The 15,040-nt window shown below is 36.8% G+C and overlaps 1 protein-coding gene across 7 annotated transcripts in view; it reads left to right on the forward strand.

Moving 5' to 3' along the window:
* The window catches only part of ECI2 (enoyl-CoA delta isomerase 2), a 37,627-nt gene extending 23,012 nt beyond the window's left edge, over positions 1-14,615 (forward strand). For all 7 annotated transcript variants that reach the window (XM_019752360.3, XM_019752362.3, XM_019752363.3 and 4 more), the window contains 6 exons: positions 624-693; positions 6,763-6,865; positions 7,612-7,732; positions 11,927-12,016; positions 13,584-13,727; positions 14,370-14,615. In XM_019752360.3, the coding sequence (XP_019607919.3) occupies positions 624-693; positions 6,763-6,865; positions 7,612-7,732; positions 11,927-12,016; positions 13,584-13,727; positions 14,370-14,525 (684 nt within the window). In that variant the 3' untranslated portion in view covers positions 14,526-14,615. The remainder of the gene's footprint in view (positions 1-623; positions 694-6,762; positions 6,866-7,611; positions 7,733-11,926; positions 12,017-13,583; positions 13,728-14,369) is intronic.
* The last annotated feature ends 425 nt before the right edge of the window (positions 14,616-15,040 follow it).

Genomic DNA, 15,040 nt, shown 5'->3' on the forward strand with positions numbered 1-15,040 from the left:
ACAGTGAAGTCTCATCTGAGGTAGAAACTGTAACTGGTTTAAATGCATTAAAAGCTATAACAACTACACAGCCAAGATTTTCAGAGGTGTTGCTGATTTGAAATATTGGGCCCATTGTCTTTGATTGTCATTACAATGTCTTGAAAATCCCAGCCCTTTAACACTCATTAACACTTCCCAGACTGCCTAGGAACCTCCTGCTCCTTCTTGAGGTCCCAACTGAAAAATTGCTTCTAGGAAATCTCTCTCTGGACACCTCCCATCCTGTTCCCCACCCTAGATCAGTGCCTCCTCTGAGCTTCCTGCTACTTTGTACTTCCCACCCATTTTAGAGCTAGCCCCTCCATTAGCTCAAGGTCTATCTTATTTGTTCACTTTTGGAAAAAAGTGGGTATAGCCCCAGCATATACTGTAGCAGTTGGTACATAATTCAATTCATTATAAAATGAATGAAACTCCTTTCAAATGTGTTGGGCTGCCTTTTGGGTTATGTAAATACAACCAACATAAATGTGTGGCACTTTGCCAAGAGCAGGCGTGCATACTGACATTTAGTGAATCCAGTGAGTGATGTCTCATTTTCAGAGTTCCTTTCTTTTCCTCGTATTCCCTCTTTCATATAGATGTATTATGAGATCATGCTTGCACTTAAAACCGCAAGCAAGGATGACTCAACCATAACTGTTTTAACAGGTAAGACATTTTCTTGGATTTCTTTCTATTTGTGGTATTTCGTACTAGATAGGAAATTAAATAAATAAACTTTAAGATCTTTTCTAGTACTGAGAGACTCTAATTCTTAAATATATGAAAAATAGACACAAGATTGATATCTTTGTCATGTAAAAAGCAGATACCAGTTGGTAAGAAAAATACCGTTGGTACTAAAATTGGGTACCTCCCAAAGGGAAAAGTCTTATGCAAGAAAGATAATTTTTGTAACATTACTTATAATCGTGAAAATGTAAAAACATTCTAAGTATGTTGCCATGATAGAATAAAAATGAAAATTATAGAAAATCCACAAGACTGTATATTGCACAAGCATTAAAAATTAAAATTGTAAAGACCAACAATATAGAAAATGTTTAAGATCATTTTTTAAAATATTAAAAATTACGTCAGCATTGTATCAAACTGGAAAGTATGATGGATGCCCAGGGACCTGGACTGATGAGAACATGGAAAAAGAAAGTTGTTTCATCTGGAAGGGGCACCATGCGCAGTGGGCTTAAATTAAGTGCAGGACTCAGAACAACTTGAGTTTAAATCCTGGCTTTACTCCTTACTATCTGTGGGTGACCTCTGCTTCCTGAATGGAGAAGAGTGTTTACTAACCCCATTGAATGGTTGAGATGATGACATGAGATAACGCAGGTAAAGGCCACGGAGCATAGCCGATACTCGATAGAAGATAGCTGTTACTGTTTGTTGGCATGGCAGAAGCAGGAGTGATTTTCTTTTCTTTTAATTTTTGTTAAAATTTGTAAAATAAATATTATCTAGACATATCAGATAGCTTTTACTGAAAAAAAAAGGGTGGGGGGGCTGTGTGGGGAAAATGTAATAGCTGATTCAAGGGAATGAAAGGGAAGCATTGAAGATGGCCCTGGTATTTCATGTGTATACCCAGGTAATTTAGGAGAATGGAGATAAGAAAAACAATAGTCTAGACATACCACTGGTTTGATACAGGAAAGTAATGTTTTTAAATTAACTATATTTTAATAAAAGTATAATATACCGTGTTTCCCCGAAAATAAAACCTAGCTGGACAGTCAGCTCTAATGCATCTTTTGGAGCAAAAATTAATATAAGACCCAGTATTATATTATATTATATTATATTATATTATATTATATTATATTATGTTATATAAGACCCGGTCTTATATTAATTTTTGCTCCAAAAGACACATTAGAGCTGATGGTCCGACTAGGTCTTAGTTTTTGGGAAACACGGTACTATCTATTCAAATCTTTATCTTGAAGATAAAGAATTGGAAAATGGCCAATTTTTTATATCATCCAGGAGCATTTCAAAAGTATTCATGCTTTATTTTTAAGGTGTAGAGTAAAAAAATAGATCAGTTGGACTTACCTTTCTAATTGATATTATTTAGATTCGCCAAATTCTGCTTTTGCTCCTAGTGAATTTGTCTTAGATTAAAAAAGAGTGAATTAAAGGCATCTTTGTTTCTGTGAGTTTTTCCTTTTTGTTCAAATAAAGCAAGTTTGTATCTTATTGACACTAAATTTTTTTTTTTTTTTTCATTTTAGGAATTTTATTTTCTTAGGCTTCTTTTTAATTAATTTTTTTTATTTTATTAAATTTATTGGGGTGACAATTGTTAGTAAAATTACATAGATTTCAGGTGTACAATTCTGTATTACATCATCTATAAATCCCATTGTGTGTTCATCACCCAGAGTCAGTTCTCCTTCCATCACCATATATTTGATCCCCCTTACCCTCATCTCCCACCCCCACCCCCCACCCCCCTTACCCTCTGGCAACCACTAAACTATTGTCTGTGTCTGTGGGTTTCTGTTTCTCATTTACACTAAAAAATTTATAGTCAGGTCTTCACTGTGGAGTTTATTTTTTATTACAAAATGGCTGTCTTGTCTCATTTAATGCTTTTTGCCTTGAACTCAACCTTGTCAAATAGTAATACCATAACACCTGCTTCAGTATCGTTTGCACTTGTCTGCAAACCTTTACCCATTGTTTTAACTTTACACTTTTCTGAATTATTTTTTTATTGAGTGTCTTTTGCACATTGTTGTATTTTCTCCCTTTGATCCAGTCTGCGTTTTTCTCATAAAGGTGCGTTTACATGTTTAGATTTATGTGTATGACAGACCTGTTAGGTTTTAGTTCTGGCACCTTACATGCTTTCTATTTGTAATGCTTTTTTGATTGTTATTTTTTACTTCATGGTCTGTGTTTTCCTTCTTTTGCTTTGTGTGTGTTTTATTTCTCATAGTTTGGAAGCTTTTTACTTATTTTCGTAATTCCTTTCATAGGTTTATGGGGTACACACCAACGTCTCTATCTTGTATTATTCCCTTTGGACAGTATCTGTCGTTTGCCCCTATGAAACGCGAAAAAGTTAGCATGAATTTCCCGATACCCCTAAACGTCTCTTCCAAGTGTATAGTCTGTTAAATACAGCTCCATTATTTTCTAGCATTGAATGTTGCTTGGAAAATGTTGAGGCTACTATTAATTTTGCTTTTAGCCCCTTTATAAGATCATTTTTTTCCCTAGATGACCATGGGATACTTTCCCATTCTTTATCACTTTTTAAAAACTGATTACTAAGCCCTTAATTCAAGTTTTCTTTGATAGTATCTCTGAATATTTTTGTTTCAATTGATCTGTTCTCTTTGAAAGAAATTCTAGTTATGGAAAAGAAATGTCTGGTCTGTTGGGGACTGTTATCTGTTATTTTCTCTGAATTCTTAACTCTTGTCTTCCCTTTATTTTGCTCAGTTGTCTCAATCCTATACTCCAATGCCCTGACTGCGTATTTAGCAATGTCTCTTCTCCTTTTACTGCTTCTAATGCATCATTTCCCTAATGGCTATGGTTTTCTCTTTCATTTTTTTTCTGAACTCTCAGGCACCTTTTTATTTCTTTTTACTGTCCATCACTTCTGTTTTGAGTCGGCAGGACAGCTCAGCTCTTAATGTTATTACACACACACACACACACACACACACACACACCCAGTGCCAAAAAATGTATACACATTTTAAGAAAGAAAAAAAAAACTGTTAAAATTGTAATACTCAATATATACCAATAGAAAAAGATGAATACAAGTCACGTTTGACTTCTGCAATGACAAGAGGTGCTCAAAGTGGTTACCATCAGCGTCCAGACACTTCTCATTATGGCAAACTACTGCTTGAGCAACGTTGGCCAAAGTGTCCACTTGTATACATTTTTTGGCACCCCCAGTATATCTATATCTATATCTATCTATCTATCTATCTATCTATCTATCTATCTATCTATATCTTATATATATATAATATATATAATACAACATATATTATATATATATATATATGACTAGCATAAGAATTTGGAAAAGAAGTTTTATTGCTCATAAAATTATTGAAAATACTATTTGTGGCACTATTTGCTCCTGGTAGAAATATAGAAAAATATTAAGGGACAAATTTATTATGTAATAATACTGCTAAAATCAGACATAGCTCTTTGTTTCTCAGTACTCCAAATATAACTGTCCGAAGCCCTACTGCAAAACAAACATGTCCTTTGATTCTTTCCTTTGAAACTTGTCCTTGAACCCATTCTACTGGGATCTCTACTGTTTGCTTGGGTCTCCTCTGACCTTGGTATCATTAAATACTGGGACGTTTTTCAAGCTTCATCTAACTTTCCATCCTTCTTAAAGTTCTGTCTTCCCTGGGCTCCAGTGGCACAGCCTGCCCCTGGTTTTCCCCTGTCCCTGGTTGCTCTCTCTGAGCTTCTTTGCAGATTCGTCCTCTACGTGGCCATCAAATGGGAGAGTTCCTGAAGGTTTAGCCCTAGGCACTCTTCTCTATGTTCTCCCTGGGCCCTCTCACCCATGTCCACACTTCAACAACAGTCTATATGCCAGTGGTTCGCATAGCTTCAGTCCAGGATGCCCCAGACTGGTGTACCCACCTGGCACTTCCTCATGGCTGTCACCTCCCACATTTCTCTCTCTGCATGTTCTGCAGTGTTCCAAGTCACAGTGGGTGGCTGCACATCTACCCTATTAGGTAGACCAGAATCCTAACACTCATTGACAGTTTTCTCCCCCTCATCTCCCATGTCCAGTCTAATCCCATTTCACCTTATCAGTATCTCTGGAATCAGTTCTTTTTTTTTTCCCTGCCTCCTCTGCACTAGTCCAAGCCACCGTGGACTCTGAACTGAAGTGAGCCCATATCTAGTCTCTCTGGTTCCCTCTTGCCAGCCTCTCCCATTCCCAGTCCAGTCTCCTCATTACTTTCAATATAATCTTTTTCCAAATAAGAAAGAAAAATCTATTAACATGGTACAAGAGCAACTAAATTTCCATATGGGGGAAGATGAACTTCAATCCCATCTTACACCCTACACAAAAATTAATTTAATATAGCTATCTAAGCATAAAAACCAGAAACATAAAGCTTCTAGAAGAAAATATCTTTGTTTACCTTGGGGTAGGCAATGATTTCTTGGACAGGACAGAAAAAGCATTAACCATAAAAGAAACAATTTATCATTTGACTTTTCAAAATTTAAAATGTCTCCTTATCAAAAGACAGTAGTAAGAAAATGAATATAAAGCCACAGGCTGGGAAAAAAAAATATTTGCCATACATAAATCTGATTAAGGACTAATATCCAGAATACATAAAGAACTTCTACAAATTAATAAAATGAACCACCAGATTTAAAAACTGGATAAAGACTTAGACACTTCATAAAAGAAGTGAAAATGTGCTCAATATCATTAGTCATCAAAGAAATGCAAATTAAAACCACAATGAGATATTTCACCCACTAGATGGCTAAAATCCCAAAACAGACGATACCAAATGTTGGTAATGATGTGGAGCAACTGGAACTCTTAGACATTTCTGATATGAGAACACTTCTGGAGTATTATTTGGCAACTTGTTATAGAACTACACATCAGCTCGGTGACACACCAGTCCACACCTGGGCATTTAAGATAAATTAAGGATATGTTCACAAAAAACTTGTACAAGAACAATTATGCCTGTTTCACAGTAGCCAAAAACTGAAAATAACAAAATGTCCATTAATAGATGGGTAAATAAACAAGTTGTTGACTATTCATACAATGGAATGCTACTCTGCAATAATAAGGAATGAGTAATTGATACACACAAGAACATGGTGAACCTTAAAAACTTAGTTCATTAAAAGAAGACGGGCACAAAAAAGTGCATATTGTATGATTCCATTGAGATAAAGGCAAAACTAATCTATAGTGATTGAAGCCAGAAAGTCTCAACACAGGGTGGGATGGTATTATGTCTGGAAGAGAGTTCAAGGGAACTTTCTCTGGGATGATAGAAATGTGCTGTATCTTGTTCTACATGGATCACACAGGTATTTACAATTATCAAAAAATTAATTGAACTGAGTCTTGAAAACTGGTCATTTTGTATGTAAATTATAATTGAATTTAAAACTACAACAGCAACAACAATAAAACACCTTCAATGGCTATTCTCCCATGTTCCATCTTGCCTTTCCTCATCCTACATCAGCTTCTTCCCCCTGGCTTTTCCTGCTCTGGCAGGGTGGCACTTCTTTGAACCCATCATAAACACTGAGATTCCCCCCTCCACAGAACATTTGCACATGCTGTTCCCTCTGCATGAATGTTCTTCCCACACCCTTTTTTCTCGGTAATCTTGCCTGCCTTTCAGATCTCAGTCAGTTGCCCCTTCCTTAGGAAAGTCCCTCCCTAAACTCCTTGACTACACCAAACCCCCATTACATACTCTCGTATTATCATCATGTACCTCTCCTTTCTGTCATAGTTGGGTTGCTTACATTTATTATTTGTGTGTTTTTCAATATATGTCCAACTTACCAACTAGTCTGTAAATTAGGGCAAAAAACCAGAGCTGGTTCACCAGTGTGTTTCCAGTGGTTGGCATAGAGCCTGGTACATAGTAGATACTCAGTAATTATAGAATGAATGATGAATGGTGAGTTCCTTGATTTTATTTACAGGAAATGGTGACTATTACTGTAGTGGGAATGATCTGACTAACTTCACTGACATTCCTGCTGGTGGAGTAGAAGAGAAAGCTAAAAATAGTGCTATTATGCTGAGGTAAGAGTGACATTTGTCTAATCATAGAGGTCTCATTGGTATTTATCAAAGTGGTATTTATTTAAATACTTCTTTGTGTCAATGTAATTAATTGTTACTTTGAACAGGCATATTTCTCTAAACTGCTTCTATCAATAGGTGGGCCTTCATTCTGTCACTTGAACTTCTGTTCATTCTACTGTTCTCCATGAGATTTGTTTGGAAAGCATAAAAGTCAACTGTAGTAAATCAAATTCTCTCCTATTGAGGCAGAGGAATTTAGCAAATTCTCATCTGGCCAGAGGAATGCATGACTTCCATGTTTGCTGGTAATAGGAGTCTTTGAAGTAGTCTCAAAAAACAGAGGATGTGAAGGCTTCTCATTCTGTCTCATTTGTCCCTGCTGAGTCTCTGATTCCCACTGAGCTGTAACTTGGCAGCATATGCTCAGTCGGCCATCTTAATCTGTAAGCCTACAGGAGGTTTACAGCCCTGACCTAACTGCCCAGAATACAAGATTTGAAACAAGGTTGAACTGTAGGACTCACTCTGTGAGCTTCCATCAAGTGCCATTCAGATAGGTGTCGTGGATGAACCTGGTGTGTCAGACCAGGGAGGTGGCAAGACAGGGAAGCCCTGCTGGGTGATGTAGAAACACCCAGCTTGGCCAGAAGAGTTTGTTATTTCATACTCCTACTGTCTTACCTATACTTTAGTAATGCTGCTTTGAAACATTTGAATATGCTTTTGTATTTCCATTTCTGTAGGGATTTTGTAGGTTGTTTTATAGATTTCCCTAAGCCTCTGATCGCAGTGGTAAATGGTCCAGCTGTGGGAATCGCAGTCACCACTCTTGGGCTATTTGATGTTGTGTATGCGTCCGACAAGGTAAGTGAGCTCCCAGAAACTTAGGAAGTCATGCAAGTAAAAATGAGATCCTTTGAATTCTCCTTTATTGCTGCAAGTAGCATACACGTTACATTTGGTTTGTGGTTGGATGGACTAGATTTTTCCCAAAAAGGTAGTCTAACTAATTTGACTCATTTTATTTTGAATTTTTAACTTGAATTTTTCTAAACACCAATATGATTGTGACCAGTGTCTCAACTCTTTTAATCAAATTATACACAGCAGTGATGCAATTTTCATATTACTATAAAATAATCTGAAGACCCTGAAAGCTTCTTATAGGGGGTAGGACAGTAAGTAGCATCTTTGCAGGTTATGCAAATGGATTATTTGATACTTTTTTCCCAAGTAAATGAATTCTGGAATTTAGAATTTTAGAATAAGAAGGAACTTCCTAAAGCTCAGAGAATTTACTTGCCCAAAACACAATTCACCCTTCTGTTCACCATTGAATTACAGATATTTTTTTCTTACTACAATAGTAATATATGTCATAGGAGAAAATAAAATTTTGAAAATGTGGAAAAGTACAAAGAATAAAGTTAAGCATCATTCCTTATCTTACCACTCAGAAATAACCAGTGCTAACATGTGGGTTATGTAACTTATCTAATTTAACCAGTCCCTAACTAGTGGACTCTTGTCTGTTTCCAGTTCTTGACATTATAGCAAAGGTATGATTAATATTTATTTTAGAACTTTTACCCTAGAACTTTTACTGTATAGCTAATAACAACTTCTAGGGTTATCTGATTTTTAGAGTGACTTTTGCTTATGTGATGGTAAGATTTGCTGATCTACAGTCTGGTGGGAAACTTGTGGTTTTTACCACTGAAGAGATTCCTAGTTGTATTTGGAGGTATTTTCCCCACTGATACAGGACCATATATTAGGGTCCTTAACTCTTTGGTTTATCTTTTACTGGATTCCATTTAACCGATTGGGCATGCTGGCAGATCTAATTCTGATTAATAATTTTCCCCTGAAAACAGCAAATGAAATTCTAGGTGCTATGCTGCCTAACTTTTATAGGTGGGAATTTCTGCCCAAAGGTAGAAATCAATAGTCTTTGGTCACGTTCTGTGGCTTAAATGACCAATTAATCGACCTGCTTTAAACAGGGGTGTCATGAGGAGTTCCTGACCTGAATTTGGGGGTCTCATTCTTCACTATTTGGAGGGCAAATATCGTCATATTTGAATCTTGTCCTGAATCTCCCACTGTATTCAAAATGACTGTCCTAAACATCATCCTTTTAAAGATGTCTAAGACTTCCATCTTATGATATAAATTGGAATTAAAATTGAAATTATAGAACATATATAGAAATATAAATATGTTGTGTGTGTGTGTGTGTGCATAATTTAAATACTAAGAGATTTGGTCCAGAGTAAAATATTCACAAATAGTGACCAGTGCTAAGAGTTCACGCAATTGAATTAAAACAAGGTTCAGTTTAAAATCAGGGAAAGACACAGAAGAAAGAGCCAGTGTCAAGGAATTCATTTTGTAGGATTTATCATTACTAGCTCATGAATAAATACCATATTAGATGTGGGTTAATATTTAACCCATATAACCAAATTACAGTTACTCTTTATTATGGGCAATAGTTAATGACTATTAGTTTCTCTGTCAGAAATGGTACATTTTCTCTATGAGTTAATAAAAAGATAGGAATCATAAAAGTGATAAATATTTGAGTACTCGTTATGTACTAGGTACTCTGTTGATGCACATTGTAATATTCACTTACTACACACAACAGTCCTGGGAGATAGATATTCACCCCCATTTTACAGAAGTGGAAACTGTGGCACAAAGAGGTTAAGAAACTCCCAGAGTTGCCAAGCGGTCTGATACCAGAACATCAGACTAAACCCTTAACTACATCTACTGCTCCGTTTCTAAAAATAAGTTAAATGCTTACTTATAATAATGCTTATATATATATATATAAGTTAAATGCAGCTTATTGTCAGCTTTGTATGTACCTGTTTGTAGCCCCTTAGCTATGGTTGGCTTTTTCTTTTTCGGTTTCCTACTATGTTCCTTAGGCTGTGACTTCTCAGTATATTTCCTTAAATAAGCTTGCTTTTGCAGGAGGGAGGAAGAGAAGATAGGAGACATTAATAACTTTTTACTTTATATTTTTATTATTTCGATTTATGTACTGCATACATTATATATTTATATCACCTAACAATATGCATTAAAATAAAACACCATATCTGCTTATGGGAAATGAAGCCAAAATATTCCATTTTCATATTGTCAATGATCATCAAGGAACACACAAAAATATTTCTGCAATATAAAAATAAAAAACCCCTAAACTTGACTATATTTTAACCAATATTGTGACTATATTATAACCAATATTGAAATAGTTTCTAGTATTTAAAGACAACCAAAAAACCTCTGGGGCAAGATCAAGACAAATGACGGAGGAAACAGTTTTTCAACTCAGTGAAGGTTAATCTCTAATATTTAAAAAATACATCTGAAAAGGGATATGTCAACAACTTAATATATAGGTGAGCAATGAAGAGACATAAATAGCCCACAGAAAATAAAGTATAAATGGCTCTTAAAAACATACGAGGACACCATCAAGAAAATGACTTATAACTAGCATATATGAATGAGGTGTGACAATTAAGTTTGCGAACTTGTTGCAATGATGTTGCTAACCAATTTTGATATCAGAGGGATTATTCAATATGCATTTGTACAAACTGGACAAACAGTTAATCAAGTTGACTATTTGGAAGTGCTGAAAAGGCTGCATGAAAAAGTTAGACGACCTGAACTTTTCGCCAACAATTCATGGCTCTTGCATCACGACAATGCACCAGCTCACACAGCACTGTCTGTGAGGGAGTTTTTAGCCAGTAAACAAATAACTGTGTTAGAACACCCTCCCTGCTCACCTGATCTGGCCCCAGTGACTTCTTTCTTTACCTGAAGATAAAGGAAATATTGAAAGGAAGACATTTTGATGACATTCAGGACATCAAGGGTAATCTGATGACAGATCTGATGGCCATTCCAGAAAAAGAGTTCCAAAATGGCTTTGAAGGGTGGACTAGGTGTTGGCGTCGGTGCATAGCTTCCCAAGGGGAGGACTTCGAAGGTGACCGTAGTGATATTCAGCAGTGAAGTGTGTAGCACTTTTTCTAGGATGAACTCGTGAACTTAATTATCTGACCTCGTATAAGGAACTCTTACAACCCCATAGTTAAAAGATAAAGAATCTAACTTGAAGTACTTGTGATAGTTACTTCACCAAAGAAGACATACCAATGGCTAATACATGAAAAGATGCTCAACACTATTCATCATTAGGGAAATGTAAGTTGAAACCACAATGAGACACCACTACACACCTACTAGAATGGTTAAAGTTAAAAAGGCTTATGATAACAAGACTTAGCAAGGATGTGGAGCATTGGAATACACATACTGTGGTGGGAATGTTAAATGGTACACCACTTTGCAAATAGTTTAGCAGCTTCTTATAAAGTTAAACCATACATTTACCACACAACCCAGCAATTCCACCCCTAGGTATTTACCCAAGAGAATTGAAAACATACGTTCGTGCAGAAACTTGAACACAAATGTTCATAACAACCTTATTTATAACAGCCAAAATACTGGAAATAACACTGATGGCTTCAGCTGATGAATGGATAAACAAATTATGACACCTCCATACAATGGAGTATTACTCAAATTAACAAGAACAAACTGCTAATACATACAACAACGTGGTTATTCTCAAAGATTTATGCTAAGAGCAGAAGCCTACAAAAGGCTACACATATGATCCCATTTACGTAAGTTTCTAGAAAAGTCAAAACTGTAGGGACAGAAAACAGATCAGAAGTTGCTTGGGGGTGAGAGGAATGGATGACTGTGGAGAGACACAGGGAACTTTTTGGGGTGATGGAAATATTGTATATCTTGTTTATGGTGGTGGCTACATAAATGTATACATTTGTTAAAATTTATGAAGCTGCATACATTGAAAGAGTAAATTTTATGTATATATAAGAACACAATATTCCTAATTTTTCAAAAAAGTTTCTCAATTAAGTATTATGAGGAGATAGGTAATGATTTTTAAAAATCACGTACAAAAATAATTTTTTTTTTCCCTCCAAATAGGCAACATTTGATACTCCTTTTGGTCACCTAGGCCTAAGTCCAGAAGGCTGTTCCTCTTACACTTTTCCGAAGATAATGGGCCCAGCCAAGGTAACCTTTGGAAACCTTAAAAATAAATTTTAATAAGTCATCTCTATTCGAAAAGTAATCCCATACGTTCTCCTTTCCCTCAATGATACAGACCAAAGAAAAGCAAACTGTCTGCTCCCCAACTCTTAAGTGTTTTAAATATAGAAGGACCAGGCTACAGGAAATGTCTGGTATGGGGGAAAGTCAGAAACTCTCTGCAGCTCCACAACTGGGGGCTGCTCCTTGAGCTGGCTGCCAGTGCTGGTCTCATCCGCCACCGCTGGGGGGTATTAATCAGGTGAAGGACCAGGGCTGTGCCAGCCTCCCTTGGTTGCTGAGTTCATTCTTCCAGTGAATTTCTTCATGGATAAGTATCATCCACTAAATGATGACATCTTGACTTTCAGAATCATGTAAAGTACCAACAGATGTGAGGCCTCTGGGACTTTACCACTCCCAGTCAGCCTTCCATCAGCCAGTTTTCCCAGTGTATCGAGGCCCCTGGAGTGGTTAAGTGGCTGCTCAGATCTGTCACTGTGTTTATGGAAACAGCCTTGTCCACACTCTGTGCATGAGTCCATGGGATCCTGACCAGTCCAGAGAGCCAACGGATAGGGAAAGGCTTGGTGAACACTCGAGATCTGAAAGGGGCGTGGGATTGAGTCTGTTTTCATTGCCGTTAGGTTTTGGTTGTACATATTTTTTTTTTAAATCTCTTTATTCTGTCACTGAGTTGTTATAGACATTTTAACTTTAAAAGGTTGGGGAGAACCAACACAAGGCTTAGAGAATTTGGCTATGGAATAGCCTTTACTTTTCTGGAAGAGAAATTGTAAATGTAGAGAAAGATATCTACTTAGTGACCTCAGTTCTGTTAGAAACTAAATATTAGTCTTCTTCACTTTTCTTCAGTCGAATAGAACTAATTTGAGTACCTGTGCAGGTAAAAGAAAACCGTCAGAGCTGGGCCATTGGGTAGCCTTTCCAGGGAAGGGAATTTTGAAAGTTAGGATTCTCTGGCATTTCTATGACCATGATCTTTCTTCTTTTTTTTTTTTTTATTGGGGAGTATTGGAGAATAGTGTGTTTCTCTGGGGCCCATCAGCTCCAAGTCATTGTCCTTCAATCTAGTTGTAGAGGGCGCAGCTCACTGGCCCATGTGGGAATCGAACCAGCAGCCCTGTCATTCAGAGCTCGTGCTCTACCAAGTGAGCCATCCAGCCACCCTTTTCTTCTTTTTTGTAATTATTTATAGTGTATAAAATGGAAAATCATAGCTTCCATGGGCTATAAAATCAGCATGTACTTCAGATCATTTCAGCCCTAGGCTCCTTGCTCTTGCCTCTCCAACATAGACACACACAGAAGCAGCAACCTCTGCAGACCTTCTAGAGCACCTAAGATGGTTTCAGCACACAGTTTGCAAACCGTTGCCTATTGAGGTCATCAGTTTCTTCCTTTGAGAATTCCTAGCAACCTCAAAAGGCCAATAGTAAATTTTCCTCTGTCTACTAAAAGCAGTTAATTCTGAAGTTAACTGAGCCTTGTTTTCTTTAAGTTAATTTCTTAATCTTGCTTTTCATTTCAGGCAGCAGAGATGCTTATTTTTGGAAAGAAGTTAACAGCAAGAGAAGCGTGCGCTCAAGGACTAGTTACTGAAGTTTTTCCTGATAGTATTTTTCAGAAAGAAGTTTGGACCAGACTGAAAGCATATTCAAAGCTCCCCCCAAATGCTAGTATTCTTTTTTTTTTCCTTGTGGGAACCGTGGAAATAATTTATTTACCTTAAGAGAATAAGCAATCAAAGAAACAAGACATATCTTGGTTGGCCTTAAATGCATCCAAATCTGAGATTTAAAATAACCATAATAACGTTAATACAGATTTTTACAAACGTATCAAATAGTCATCCCATGTCTAGGATATGAAGACAGAGGGACAGTTCTTTCTGGGGATAACTTTGAGGAGGATGGTAGACAGTATTTGCCAAGCACTTTTATTCTGAGTCTAGGTGAGAAACGAGATAGGATAGGTTGACTTACGAGATTCTTAACATGTAGCACTTCCATTTTTTATATGTGATAGCTAGTGACTGATTGCTCTCATATTTTTGCTGCTCAAAATGTGGTCTTTGAACCAGAAGCTTTAGTGTTTATCTGGAGCTTTTTAAAAATGTGTAATTGCAAGCCCCGTCCCATACCTACTGAGATGATTTGGAGGCACATTAAAGTTTTAGAAGTACTGTCTTGTATTACACATATATCTTAAGGTATAATTGTATTACATGAACAATGAAGAAACAAGAAGCAGAATTATAGACTAATCGCTCCTATCAGAATACCTCTTTACCTTATTGTTGGTTTTGTTTATTCAGGCCATGAAAGTTTCAAAACAGGTCATCAGAAATACAGAGAAAGAAAAGCTCCATGCTGTTAATGCTGAAGAATGCCGTGTCCTCCAGGAAAGATGGGTGTCAGACGAATGCATAAATGCAGCCATGAACTTCTTATCCAGGAGAGCAAAACTGTGACGACTACTACAGCGAGGTTAAGAAGGGACAGGCTATGATTTCTGATTTCTAGTACTTTAAATAAACCTCACTGTGCCTTTTTCTGTGAAAGACGTTGTTTATGATGATTATATTTCACTAGAGCCCGGATGAAAAACAAATTATGTCAAAGAAGCTTTAAGAATTTACAAGGTTTTTGGTAATGGGGAGTCTTACATCTTTTGACATGAGTCGTTGTTGCCAGGAACACTGAAACATTGTGCCAGGGGCCCTGCTTTGAAAAGCATTCATGGCATTACAAGCTGAAGTCATGCTCTCAAACTCCACTATTGCACTTTGCCGTCCACAGAGGTTGACTGACTTAATTGGGCCAAACACGGACAGCTTCTGGATTACTGAGCGAAGATCTTCGGTGGGTTGCATGTTCTTTTTCAGCCACCTAGCCAGGGAGCAAATGGAAGCAGTACTAATAAGAATCTTAATTTCATTTTTTCCCATAATTTAATGAAAAGGCATGGAGGGAGGATTGGGTTATT

The sequence above is a fragment of the Rhinolophus sinicus genome, chromosome 14 (assembly GCF_057876585.1).
Source record: "Rhinolophus sinicus isolate RSI-liver-muscle chromosome 14, RSI-T2T, whole genome shotgun sequence".
In the NCBI taxonomy this organism is placed as follows: domain Eukaryota; kingdom Metazoa; phylum Chordata; class Mammalia; order Chiroptera; family Rhinolophidae; genus Rhinolophus; species Rhinolophus sinicus.